Source organism: Macrobrachium nipponense, chromosome 26, assembly GCF_015104395.2.
Source record: "Macrobrachium nipponense isolate FS-2020 chromosome 26, ASM1510439v2, whole genome shotgun sequence".
Taxonomy (NCBI): Eukaryota; Metazoa; Arthropoda; class Malacostraca; order Decapoda; family Palaemonidae; genus Macrobrachium; species Macrobrachium nipponense.
Genome location: NC_087215.1, coordinates 45,747,689 through 45,762,688, shown reverse-complemented (window position 1 = coordinate 45,762,688; position 15,000 = coordinate 45,747,689). Strand labels below are relative to the sequence as shown.

The 15,000-nt window shown below is 38.7% G+C and overlaps 1 protein-coding gene across 1 annotated transcript in view; it reads left to right on the top strand.

The window, feature by feature from the left end:
- The window catches only part of LOC135200248 (DNA polymerase alpha subunit B-like), a 234,176-nt gene that overhangs the window by 86,501 nt on the left and 132,675 nt on the right, over nucleotides 1-15,000 (top strand). Inside the window, 1 exon segment of the mRNA XM_064228711.1 lies at nucleotides 14,561-14,779. Coding sequence (XP_064084781.1) covers nucleotides 14,561-14,779 — 219 coding nt within the window.

The window sequence follows — 15,000 nt, the reverse complement described above, 5'->3', positions numbered from 1 at the left end:
AGGATAGAATATTTATGATATATTTATTAAAATGAAAATGTAAAATGAAAAATTGTTTCTGATAATATATATATATATATATATATATATATATATATATATATATATATATATATATATATATATGTGTGTGTATATATATATATATATATATAGTGTATTTATTTTCGTTGGTGAAACAAGGCAATATTTGACCGTAGGTTTTAGCAAGTTTTAATTTACGTTAAAAGTTAGGAATATAATTTTTAAAATTTATGCGTGAGGGGGAAAAAATCTTGCATGCGTCCTGAGTAAGCTGGAGGTCGGATCATGCCTCGTTTCATTAAAATATATTAGTAAGTTTTATTGCATAATATTTGGTGCAAAGATTTTATGAATCAGAATTTTGTGCATTGAGGTTGCATCGACGTTCTCCAAGTTCCTGGATTTTTTTAGAACCTTTGGCTGGTCCTCTCCAGTAAGTAGACTGTATTATTGGATAAACACGTGTATTAAAACTGCTCTCATTCATTTTTCATAGTTGTTCTGGCTCAGAACTCTAGTACCAATTTCAAATTGTTATAATCCACATTCATTCTAATTTCCTAGTGCTGTCGTGCCAGTGTTGTTTTGTTTTAGTTTTTTCTAATATGTTGAGTCACCCTCAGATATGCAAGTCCCGTGAGGGGGTAATTTTTAAGATCACATTTATTCCAAGTACAGTTAGTATCTCTGTGGAACACCAAACCTTTATAGTGCTGTGGCTGACAGCTAAAAAGTGCTCTAAAAATGAAGCCCCTACTGGTGGTATAACAATTTGAATGTGGTATCAAATTGAAGCTTTAGTATTCTACTTTCCAGAAATGGAGTTGTACTTAACAATATCCCTGGGCAAGGTGTTTTTTCAACACTTTTTACCGTAAACTTCCCTAGAATTTTTTGCGCAGTGTATATGCTTTCTTTGTCATATTCTTACACTTACAATAGATTTAAACATAAATAAGGCATAGTTATATATGCTTTATGATACAAGGAATCATAACATGACCATCATTTTATTGCCGGAAGCACATAAAAGTAAATAATAGAGACTTATTACAAAAGTAGTGAAAAAAATGGAAAAACATAATTTCATTTACGTTCACGAAGAAACGGTCACAGATATGAACATTTTTACGTTATTCATTGTTTTAGAAAATTTAATGGGCTTTCTAAATGACAGAAATGAATAAGCTAACACAACTTATTATGGTTGTAAAGCAATTTTGCAAAAAACATCTGCATGTAATTTCTTTGTGGGATTAATCATTTGGAAGTGCCATCATTTACTATCTATAGTAATAGTATCTATTACTATAGATAGTAAAGGCAAAAATTAGAAGATAACGACCAATGGCATAAGAGACGTTTAAGATAAAGTACAAACAAAATATAGTAAATGGTATCATCATGCAACATAAACACGAGTAACTAATCTTACTCGTCTCTCGCAGCCTCATCCTCATTATCTTAAATTACAGTGGTTGTATTTGGACAACTGTCACAGTTGCATATCTCATAGATTTTAGGCCTGCTAAGATGCATGGACATGTCCTTCCATCAGTGCATGTTTCATTCTTACAGAAGACCGGATTGAAGTCACATATTTCCTTTGGGGCAGACTCCTTCAAACTGTTACATATTGCAGATCTTGACTACATTTCATCCAACCATAATTAGTAAGATCTATTATCTTTGGCTTTGCAATATGGCCACTGCACCAAATTATGGTCTGTAACTTTCATCTTAGAGCATGCAGTATGAAGGCATCATCAGTAAGTGGGAGAGAGGACACTAGTTTGTCAGTTGAGGTTGCCATCTGAAAGCGCAGCTCATTGAGGATATTACATGACTTGCCTTTAATACCCTTTTCATACATCAAAAAGATGAACTTTCTAGCTGCTTCTAGCCCAGTCTCCTTATCTGCACAGTGAAAGTCCACTAGCTGTATTAGAGTATCTTGGTGTTTTTGAAGGATAGTATTAGCAGTGCATTTTCTGAGTTTGAAGAAACCACTGGTTGCATCGTCAACCTGTAAGTGCATGTGCTGCTGGTAACGTTGAACACAGCTCTTTCCCAACTGTTGCAGCATTTTTAGACGCAGGCATAAATCTCTCTTGGGTGACAAACTTTCCCGAGTGACCAGCGTGCATATAGTATTTGTACAGTGTTCCCCCCGTATTCGTGGGGGATGGGTAACAGGCGTCCCCGCGAATAGTTAGAACTCCCCTCTAAAAATCCTACCTCTGCCTATCTTGAAAGTTCAAATACCAAATGTATACTTAAAGTATTATCCTACATCAAATATAACATTGAATTGGTATTTTAATATCATTTCAAAGTCATCTGAAACATTTTACCTTTAGAAATATATAAACAGCCAATATCAAAAGATTGAAATGAACTTCTGTAGGCAACACTTCTTCCCCTCCCATAAATACATGTCTTTTCCAGAGAAGAGGGAAAGAGAGGACTGAACAATTATCTGTCTGTCCATCAGTTCTTTTGCTGAGAGAGAGAGAGAAAGAGATAAAAGAATGAAGAAATAGAAACTCCTAATGTATACCTTATGTAACATCCTACATCAAATTTACCTTAAATTATTATCATATTACTGTATTAATCTTAGAGATTGTATTAATTTCAAAGTAATCCTAAACATTAGTACCCTTAAAGGTATATACGTACTTTAACACTTGCAGCCAAGAGAGAGGGAGAGAGAGAGAGTTACCACTATGACAAACGTATCTTTGGGGAGAGATAGAGAGTACTATGACATGATATTTTGTGGAGAGAGAGTTGTCCTTACAGTATTTAGAAGAGTGAAATGGAAAGATTATTGTATTCAAAATACTCATACATGAATGTTGTAATTACAGTTATAGTATTATTATACATAAAAACAGTATTATTATTGGAAAATATTAATAATAAACGTGTTACTACATACATGTACCATAAAAATTTTCTCATCTCGGTAAGAGAGAGGGGAAATTGCATAAAACCATTACAATCATTGACCATTATATGGCACTGTTCCCTCCTCCCCTGTCACATTACTTAAAAATTATCTCATTTCGGTAAGAGAGAGAGAGAGAGAGAGAGGTGAATTGCATTAAAACCATTACAATCAGTGACCATTATACGGCACTGTTCCCCTCCCCTCCTCTGTCACATTACTTGACATATTTGACAGCTTACCTTCCCAAGCTCCAAAGTGTCCTCTTGAAGTTGAGAGAAGGTAGGGAAATAGATACAGGAAAAGACGAAGGGAAGAATTTTCATTTGAAATTGTTATTATTATTTTTTCATTATTATTATTATTATTATTATTATTATTATCATCTCGGTAAGAGAGAGGAGTATACTTACGTAATGTGAAATGGAAAGGTTATTTTTATCTCTTTAAAATACTACCATATACGAATTTTGTAATTACAATTTTATTATTATTATTATTATTATTATTATTATTAACAACTGAAAATATCAATAAACATTTTTACATACTAGTACCATAAAAATTCTTTCATATCAGTAAAAAGAGAGAGAGAGAGGTGTTTATCTCTCTGTTCTCTCAGAAAATACTTCTAAGCTTCCAGCGAAACAGAGGGAGAGAGTTACCACTATGACATATTTAAAATTGTGAAATGGATAGATTATTGTATTTCTTTAACCCTCTAACGCCGATTGGACTTATTAAACATCGACATAAATTGTCTGTCGGGTGTCGATTGGACGTATTAAATGTCGATAAAAAAAAGTTTTTTAAAAAATTTGCAGAAAAATACTTATAGGCCTACCAGGCAAAAACTTTTGAATCACTCGCCTTGGGGAATGGTGAGAGCTCATGGATCAAGGCGTTGTTTTGTTTACAATCGTTACGCGTGCAAGCGCGAATTTCTTTCTTATCGCACTAAAAAGTATCAGTGACACGTCTCAAATTATTTTGTCACTTTGACATATTTTTTGCACCATTTTAAATTAGCCGTTACATGGAGTATTAGATATGAAAATGTGTGCAATTTCCTGTAGAATACAACAAAAAAATACTCATGATTGTAGCTTTTATCAGTTTTGAAATATTTTCATGTAAATAACGATAAGTGCCAAAATTTCAACCTTCAGTCAACTTTGACTCTACCGAAATGGTCGAAAAACGCAATTTGTAAGGTAAAACTCTTATATTCTACTAATATTCAATCGTTTACCTTCATTATGCAATAAATTGGAAGTCTCTAGCACAATATTTTGATTTATGGTGAATTTATGAAAAAAACAATTTTCCTTACGTCCGCGCGGTAACTCTTCCGATAAATTTTTTGTGCAATTGTCTTAACGTTTGCACCATTTTAAATTAGACGTTACGTAAAGTTTTATATATGGAAATGTATGCAATTTCATGCACAATACAACTAAAAACAACCCATGGTTGTAGCTTTTATCAGTTTTGAATATTTTCATATAAATAACGATAAGTGCCAAAATTTCAACCTCGGTCAACTTTGACTACCGAAATGGTCGAAAAACGCAATTGTAAGCTAAAACTCTTATATTCTAGTAATATTCAATCATTTACCTTCATTTTGCAACAAATTGGAAGTCTAGCATAATATTTCAATTTGTGTTGACTTTATGAAAAAAAAAAAAAATTTCCTTACGTCCGCGCAGTAACTCTTCAGAAAAAAATCAGAAATTTTTTCGTCCGATTGTCGTAATGTTTGCACCATTTTGAATTAGCTGTTACATAAAGGTTTTTTTATATATGAAAATGTGTGCAATTTCATGTAGAATACATCTAAAAATAATGAAGGTTGTAGCTTTTCTCATTTTCAAAATATTTGCATATAAATCACGATAAATAGAAAAAAAACCCACGTTTTGGTCAACTTTTGACTCTGCCGAAATAGTCGCAAAAAAACGCAAATTGTAAGCTAAAACTCTTACGTCTAGTAATATTCAGTCATTTATCTTCATTTTGAAACAGATTCGAAGTCTCTAGCACAGTATTTAGATTTATGGTGAATTTAAAAAAAAAAAAACTTTCCTTCCCTCTGCGCGCGGATTCTCTGCTGCAAATCTCCGAAATGCGTACGTCGCATTCTCGTAATATTTGCTCCGTTTCATATTAGGCGTTTCATAGAGTTTTATATATGAAAATGTGCGAAATTTCATGTAGAATACAAAAAAAATAATTGAAGGTTGTAGCTTTTCTCATTTTTGAAATATTTGCATATAAAATAATATATAAAAAAATCGACATTCGGTCAACTTTAACTCATCTGAAATGGTCGAAAACTGCAATTGTAAGCTAAAACTCTTAAAGTGTAGTAATATTCAATCATTTATCTTCATTTTGAAACAAATTAGAAGTTTCTAGAACGCTATTTAGATTTATGGTGAATTTAAAAAAAAAACATTTTTTTTTATGTCCGCACGTTACGAATTCATGCATCATTTTGTGATAATATTTTCTGTGTTGCTTCGATCGTTTTACAATGTGTTATATACCAAAATGATCGCAATTTAGTGTACAATACAACGAAAAAATTAACTCGTTAGCTGTAACCGTTTTTTGACTCACAGCGCGATTTGAATACAATTATATATGAAGTTTGTTTTCGCACTATCATTATATCACATTATTTATATATGATAATGATATTTGTTTTCATTTCTGATGGTTGCATACTAAATATTTTTCTGCTTCGGCACTCACTCCAAGACCCCCTCGGCATACGGGGAGACGATTTTTATTATACCCCTTCAGCGTAAGAGGGTTAAAATACTATCACAATATGAATTTTGTAATTACATTTATATTAATATTATTATTATTTGAAAGTACTAATAAACCTAGGTACATGTACTAGAAAAATTTTGCTCTCAGTAAGAGAGAGAGAGAGAGAGAGAGAGAGAGAGAAATTACATGAACATTTGGTGGCAACAACATAACAGCTCCTCCCCCTCCTGTCACATTACTTGATATATTTGACAGCTTTAGTACCTGGAGTTAGAGAGAGAAGACTGGGATTTCCTTCATTCTTACATAACTTTTTAAATTTATAAACTAAAATCTTACAAATTCACTATAGTATTTTCTTAAATGAATTGATATTATTGCTGTTTACATTAATATTAATATTTGAAAATAGATAATCATTTATTTACCATACAAAAAAACATAAATCTCTGTAGGAGAGAGAATTATTATTTTTATTATTATGTGATATTTAATCCTATTAAACTTACTAATACAGTATTAATCAATATTAATATTTGAAAATTAGTAAATAATTTTTGTATCATAAAAATGTATTTAGTCAAGAAAATAACATCAAAATACACTAATTAATTATTATTATCGTTGGAAAACCCGCAATTAGGCGAATCCCCCCGTATATAATGGGTAGATGCGGTCCAGAGAGAAATCCACAAATCAGTGAGTCTGTGAATCCAGAGAACGTGAATACGGGAGCCCCACTGTTCATCTTTGCTTAATTTTCCTCTTAATTTGGTAGTACAACAGGATAACTAAGACAACTGTATCATCACTTCTAATAATTGTGAGTGGTGATGATGACATATATATATATATATATATATATATATATATATATATATATATATATATATATATATATATATATATATATGATTATAATCACTTTAGCACGTGATTCATTTATCACACATATCCACAGGTAAAAAATAAGAGACAGGGTGTAGGTCCTGACCGGTTTTCGTTCTTTATTTTCAAGCCATGACAATGGCTTGAAACCGGTCAGGACCTACACCCTGTCTCTTATTTTTTACCTGTGGATATGTGTTGATATATATATATATATATATATATATATATATATATATATATATATATATTTATATATATATATATATATATATATATATATATATAATATATATATATCAATAGATATAAGTGTGTGTGTGTGTATATATATATATAATATATATATATATATATATAATATATATATATACGTATAGATATAAGTGTGTGTTGTAAATAATAATGGAAAGTTAATTTAAAGATACTTGAAAAACTCTTTCACTGTAAGTTATGTGTTTATATTTTGTTTCCAATAATAGGTTACATAGTAAGGCAATGTATCAGAGTAGCAAAGTGGATCATAAGGTGTAGGAGTGAACAGGTTATTCCAAAGGAGGCTTAAGACAGACAGTCTCTTAAGGGATTGCAGCAGGCATAGTATGTTTTACAGCTCAGTGGTGGATGGGTAAGGTTCTAGTGCATGTTCTTATTTCCATGACTAGATCCATACTCTTCTACCAAAAATGGCTGACAGCCAACCCCATGCCTGTGAAGGACTCCACTGCCAGGTAATTATCTCACCACTTTCATGTTTTATATTTATATTTATTATGTTTTCAAATTTCTGCGGAGTGTACTGCAGAGAGTATCCATAAATTTCCATGCCTGAGTGTTCCCACAGAATACAAATCTAAAGCTCTTTACATAGAATTTAGCTTGCGAGCACGAGCTGCAACGGCCTTATAACTTTCAGACAAGGTCGTTCACTATCAACAGTAGGGGGATAGCTCTAGCCACACCCACCCATTGTACATCACTGCACTTTACTTTAGGCTGGCTGCCATTGACTTCCTGTTTTTTTTTTCTTTCTTTCTTTTTCTTGAAATATATTTTGTGTGATAGTTTATATATGCAAACCCCTCAATCACTTCAGCTTTATTTGATTTATTTATTTATTTATTTATTTTTTGAGAGGAAACTTGAGGCATGTATCTGATTTCTCCTCTATTTTGGCTGACCCTCAATCATTGTGGCTGTAAACATATAACAATCTAACTTGACTTCTATTTCAGATGTTGTGGAGGTTGAGGACTTAAGGAGTTATGACCCTCTCTAGGTCTCTGAGGGGAGCCAAGTGTCTCTAAACTTATTGATCACTCATAGGCTATGGGGGGCCTTCCAGTATCTGCATTGACTGTATTTGCCAGTTGTAGGATTGCTCCTACTTTCTTGGTAACCTTGTGTGTTTCCCTAGGTGCTGTTGTATGTCATTTCTGGGTGATGTCCTCCTCTGCAGGCCGTTTTCAAAGGTTGCACTGGCCTCAGTAGTCTGTTGGCAAAGGTCCCCAGTCAATGGACCTGGACCTGCTGCCAGTATGGCCCAATGAGAGAAGGTGAGCAGAGAGCATACAAGTATTCCCTCAACCCCCTTCCCACTCTTCACAAAAGAATGGGTCAGGGGTCCTGACTCCTAAGATAGTGGCCCTGTCACCTAGGCCAGGTAAGAGGAAGTCCCCTCACAGTCTTCCCCATCGAAAGAAGCACCAGCTTCCAAGAAGACAAGCATGGTAGTGGTACAGCCCCTACCCACATTTCTATGAGCAGGACTCACTCTGACCCATGTGGACATCATAACCGCTGGTTGATGATCACCCATAGGTTCTCTTTCCTGTCAAGACTTCTCTTGTTGACAGGCTAGGCATGGGTGTTCATGATCCCTTACCTGTCCCTTCCACCTCCTCACAGAATTTTTCCAGGAACTGTAAGTCAGACAGGTCCTTGGCTTTGGACTGGTTTTGTTATCATTCTCATCCCAGCCCATCCACAGGGGCCTATAATCCTGGTTCGATCCTCAGACTGGACAGGATGTACATTTGAATGGTCAAGAGATTGCCAGGGGGCTTTAGTGAGTTGGGATAACCAGTACCTACAGGGTCCTGTGCCCCAGGACTCTGCCGTTGAGTCTTCCCGGTGGACCCAAAAATATTGTGGTTTTGGTCTAGGTAAATTCTCTTGGTTCTGGTCAAAAGAATTCTCCCTGGTCCAGCCATCCATGCAAAACACTTCTGCCTCAAAGTCACCAGAGGAAGTATTGTTTCCTTGGAGAGCCCATTGCCGACCAAGCGGGTCGACCCAGGGCTAACCCGTCCGTGCCCCAGTCAATTGCTCGAGCATCTTCGTGCAGAGGGAATCTCCCTCTCACAGGCCGAGACCGACGCTGTCTGGAGGTAAGACTATTATCTACTTCCACTAGACAGCAAACATGTGGGATAACCTAGTGTTGAAGAAGCGAGGCACTGTGTGATCTGAAATCTCTAGGTTTATTGGTTCTGAGTTATCCTTGATGCTCAGGAAGGATCCTCCTCTCTCTTTGCTAGAGGTTGTGGTGGACAGGCTTCAAATCAACAACAAACTTGTTTACCAGACAGTGGCTAAGACTGGGTTTTTGTGTAGCACTGCAGCCTGACCCTCAGGTCAGACTGTACCTTCTTCGGGGCAGAGAAAGTCCCGGGCTTTCTCAGCACTTCGCAGAGGTACTTGGCTTTCTCTGACCCTGTAGTGAAAGATGAACGGCTGTGCCCCTTTCAGCCCTCTTCCCCATTTCGGGGAGGGAGCCAAGGGAAAGAAGTAGGGTGGAGGACACTGGGGAGCGGTGTTCTTCCCTGCTTGCTGCCAATGGTAGGAGGGTGCCTCTCAAGCCACTTGACAACTTGGAGGCACCATGAAGCAGGGACCTGGGTAGTGGATACCCATCGGGTACGGTATCTACATTCGCTCAAGTATTTGCCACCCCTCACCCTTGATCCGTTCCGGTTCAAAACATTGGTTCCTGGCATGCAGAAGGACTTCACCATTTGGGAAGAGGTGATTCCTATTCTGCGGGATGGTGTTATTGAAGTCGTGAGAGACCATTCTCCAGAGGTTTTTATGGCTGCCTGTCCCTGGTGACAGGTGGCTGGAGGCCAGTCGTCAACCTCTCTCTGTACTGAACCGGTTCGTTTACCAGGTCTGTTTGGTTCTCGATTCCATCAGAGGGGGTGACTTCATGCTTTTGGTAGAGATGTGAGATGTGTATTTTCAATACCTATTCATTTGTCCTCCCACAAGTATCTCCACTTCACCCTCTGGGGGACAGTTTTCCAGTTCAGGGCACATTGTTTACTAAGGTGCTCACGTTGATCTCGGTTTGGCCTCGTTCGCACGGGTGCATCTGGAAGTACTTGTGCAATTGGTGCTGGCAAGCTTATTACCGCATTTGGTTCAGGACAGAGATTGTCTTCTCAAGTTTTGTTGTGACCTGAGTGTAGTGATCAGTTTCGAGGAGTCAGACATTGTGCCTAAGCAGAAGTACCTCTCAATAGGAAGGACCTGCTCGGGAGTGGCAGGTTGTTCTGGGTCACCTGTTATCATTTGAGATGGTGGTCATTCTTGGGCAGCTTTACCTCCACTCTGTTTATTGGAGGATGATGGAGTATTGGTCTCTGGTGAGGGGAGGTTTAACTTGGTAGGTAAAGAAAAGGATCCTCTTAATTGGGGTGCTGTTTGGCAATTCCCCTCCTGAGGTGCTTTTGTTGTTGAACGCATCAATTGTGGAATGGGATGCAGTCCTGGAGAAGTTGTTGGTTTCAGGTGTGTGGGACCAGAACAACAGACACCTCCACTTCAGTGCCTTGAAATTCGAGGCAGCTTTATTAGCCTTGCAAGATTTGAAGACAGGGATGGGGCACAACATGGTGTTCATGATCTACAAAACTATGGTAGTGGCATGTGTCAACAAGCAGGAGGGACTAGTGTCCTTCCAGCTGCAAAGGTTGACGATGCAGATGCACAAGTGGGCAATAGCACATTAGGTGGAGCTGTCAGCACTGTACTAGGGGAAATGGGCCATCTTCTGTAGTTGGTATTGTCAATTGGGTATCTCTGGTAGTAGACTTCCTTGCCTTTCTTTAGATCTCGTCTTCTTGGGAGATCTTTATGCTTCTGAGAATTTTCTAAGTCTTGCCCACCCTGAGAACTCTGGCCCCCAAATGGCACATGACATTGTCCAAGTCCAAGGAGCCTAATTCATACTCCACATAATCTGTTGAGAGATTCGTCAGACAGAGATCTGACTCTAAAGACTGTTTTTCTGCTTGTTCTGGCTTTGCCAAAGTGAGTAGGCAAGCTTCATGACCTTTGATGTTGAGCACTTGAGGAGATGGGCATCTGTTATACTTGAGTTAGTCCCGGAATTTGTAGTAAAGATTTAGAATCCGTTGGTCCTGGAATTTTTATTAAAGACCTAGAATCCATTGGTCCCTGATGCCAGATTCCAGTCCTTCTCAATCCTCTCCTTAGAGTACTCTGTAGGTAATGATCGGGATGATACTTTGTCTAGTAAGGACGCTGCAGTACTACCTCAAGAGTACTTGGCACCTTTTCAGGCCTTTGAGAGACATCAAGGGGGCATCTCCCCATCCTTTACATTCATTAAGAACCTGTCAGTTCAACTGGTATTCTGAGTAGGCATGTGGTCATGCCAGACAACATTTACCTTGTTTTACCTTTGGGGCATTGCCCACAAGTTATTGGACACATTCTTTTTGGGTCTTGTTGTGGCTGCCCAACAGTTGTGTAGCTCATCTGGTTCCTCTAGGGAACAGGTAGCGTCTTGTTGTGTGTTTGTGAGTGGCTGGTCTCCTCCCTTTTTATCTTTTACCTCCCTCTCATAGTACAGAAAGGCAGGTAGTGAGTCCTCATATGCTGGATGGACGTGTTTTGCAGGTGACTACATATGGGGGGACCCTGTCCATCTTTTGTAGATTGATTGGATGCATGTCCCCCACTCTCAAGAGAAGGGGAGAGGAATAGACAATGAAACAAACCCATTGGTTTTATTAACAAGTTTTATCATCTCCAACAGCTTTGGGTTCCTCCAAGCTTTCTTCAAAATAATGAAGCAAACTCATCACTTTGCACCCAGGAGTCTAGTTGTTCCAACATCCCATTTGTTCAACAAGCTAAAGGTGCAGGAGTGTGTGGGTAGGTAAAACCAACCAGTCAGTTCAGAGATTTGTCCAGACACTGCCTACGTAAAAAAAAATGGTTTGCATTTGTGTGGGAACAAATAGAAATTTAAAAAATGATAGTGGGCCCCTGCTAGATCACAGATCAGCAATTTCACCTTCAGTTAATTGCGGGTATTTCCGTGGAACATATCCAAATATATCTAGGAAAATTCACTAATTGTTCATATGCAAACAAACCTTCGGTCTTAACAATAGGATAATTTTCTAGCGCCTACCTGAATCGGGTTAAAAATCGGAGATGAAAAAGCAAGGAATCTTGAGATCTGGCATTGTGTGTGTATAGCGGTAGAAAACTGGTCAAAGACCATGCACTCACTACAGCGTTCAGTCTTTTTCTTAACTGCCTGGGTGAGAGTCGTGGTTGCCCTCTCTCGGTCTTTTACCTGGTTGTTTGCCTGTTTTCGCTATTTTGATTGTTTGTGTGTGCTTGTGCTATGGCTTCCTCTGCTGCTTCTCGGCCTCGCCAACGTATGTGCCCAGGAACTCAAGGTTTCCCGTATTCTCGTTCTCTGGCTTCTGCAGCTACAGACCCACACTCTACATGCAGTAGGTGTTGTGCTAATGTTTGTACCATAACGAATCCCTGCCTGGAATGTCGTGTGTGGCCTAGAGCGCAGTTGAAGTTATTTTTTAGTAAGAGGGAGCATCATGAGAGTTTTGACCCTTCCTTCATGGGAAGGGTTTTCATCGCCTCTTCCCGATGCTTTGTCTTCTTCCGCCATCACACCCCATGATGCTAGAGTTGTGCCTGTGTTTTCTTCCTTTTCTTCCACTGATCCATCATTGGAAGTATCAGGAGGCCCTCAGGCTGATTTAATGTGTTATGCCGCCCCTTATTCCTCGGGAGTTAATTTGCTTCCCTCGAGGGAGGAGGCTATTTCCTCAGTTTCTTATATTTCAGGTTCAGAGGCATCCACAATGGCAGCGCTCTGGCTGTCGCTTGGGCTACAGGGTTCACTCTCCTTGGAGGGTTTGTTGATGCATTTCATTGATGCTCGCCTTCCCCCTCAGACCCCCCCAGCTCTCCCTCCTCACCCCCAGCCTTCTCTACATTTGTTCTCAAGGTCGGCCATTTTGTATCGCTCTGCCAGTGACGCCTGCCGCTAGCTCGGGTCAGGGGGAGGCTGTGTCGTCTCTCTCCGCGCCGCTGGTGAGATCATTCCCAGTTCTCTCAAGTGTCGTCTCTCCCTGCTATGTTGGTGTCGTCGGTTGGGGCTGCTGCTCTGCCTCGCTCCTCTGTGTCGTCCTCGTTTGCTCCCGTGACGTCATCGCTGCCATTCAAGATGTATCCTCTTCCTTCCGTGTCGTCTGCGTCCTCTCTTGCAGATCCATCTGAGGCCTTGTGCTAGGTGGTTCTTAAGAGATTGGACTCTGTTTTGGAGGATAGGTTTAGCTGCCTTGTTGACTGAGAAGGCTGTGAGCAAGCGTGTTGCCTCGTCTCCTGCCCCTCTTGCCAAGAGGATATGTAAGAAATCAGTGCCGTCATCCTCTCCCCCATCACCTCCATCTCTGCCGCGTCGGCATATCAAGCGTTTGAGGGTTAAGGACTTTGCCTTTTCTTCATCAATGAGTGAGGCACAGCACGTACGTGTTTGCAAGAGTGTTAGTGTTTCGTCCCTTGTGCTGTGGCTGCATTGACAGCTTACTGGAGTAAACATACCTCTCTCTCTCTCTCTCTCTCTCTCTCTCTCTCTCTCTCTCTCTCTCTCTCTCTCTCTCTCTCTCTCTCTCTCTCTCAGTAAGCATGTCCTTTAATGAATAACAGAAAAATATTAGCAAAATGTTATTTCTCTTACAGAATCCATTTATATTGTATTATGTATTATATTGATGAATCATTATCATAATGTGTATAAAATAAAACTGATTGTCCCAACATTTGTAATTGTTTTTACAAATGTACAGTCCACACACCCCCCCCCCCCCATTATTCATGGATATGTGTACCACAATCCCCTGCAAATAGCTAAAATATTTTGTCTCGAAAATCATATGAAAATACAGTAATTAGTGAAGATTTCTCTACAAAAAATACTGCAAATAGGCAAATTTTCAGTGAATAATGTGTATATATATATTCTATAGAAAAATCTGCGAATCTGGAACCACAGATAGGGGGTTGACTTCTCTCCATTATGACATGCTATTGGCTGGAAGGGTTGGAAGTAGCCAATCACAAAACAGATTACCAGCTTTCCTCAATGTTAATTGGCTTGTAGCGTGACACATTTTTGGCTGGAAGGGTTGGAAGTAGCCAGTCATACAGCTTGTAGCTCAGATGCTGTGTAGTACTGTCAGTTGTATTTCTCTCTCTTCCTCTCCTCTCTCCTCCCTCTCACCCCACTCCTCCTCTCTACCTCTCCTCTCTCTCTCTCTCTCATCTTCAGTCATCTCCCTCTCCCTCTCTTCGTCTCTCTCTCTCTCTCTCTCTCTCTAAGGCAAAATGGAGTGCATAGGATGGGTGGGTTGGACTTCTCCCCTACCTTTCAATAGTTAACGACCTTGCCTGAAAATTAAACATTCATTCTAACTTGTCAGCAATCTAAATCCTATGTAAATAACTTCAGGTTTGAATGTTAGGAAAAATTTTAATTCCTATAAAAATGTGCTCTATATACTGGTGGTTTGGTTTAGTTTGACGAGTGTGGAATTGTCATAATTTTCACGTTTTTCTACTCAGACATCCAAGAGGCAGATCACACCAGACAACAATGCCACCAAACGTCACATGAATTCTGCTCGTTCCATCTCAGCCCAGTTCTCTCCAGCCACTTTATCGCCAGCTGTTACCACTCCTTCACAGAAGTACTCTTCACGCACCAATGCTGGTGGTGTTGTGGCCTCATATGGTGATGTTTCAAAGGCATCATGGACTGCCAGCAAGGATTTTATACCACAGGTATGTTCCCTTTTTCACATTTTTTATTGGTAGCATTTCACATTGTCCAAAAATAGTTTCATTGTTTTCAATTGAATATTGGGATTTAAACATTTTTTCTCATTGTGAAACTTCAGTAAAAGTTGTCAGTGTATTAGGCAGAGAATTTTGCTGGCTCATATTGTCCAAAAGTAGTTTCATTGTTTTCAGTGAAAATTAGAATTTAAATATTTTTTCTCATT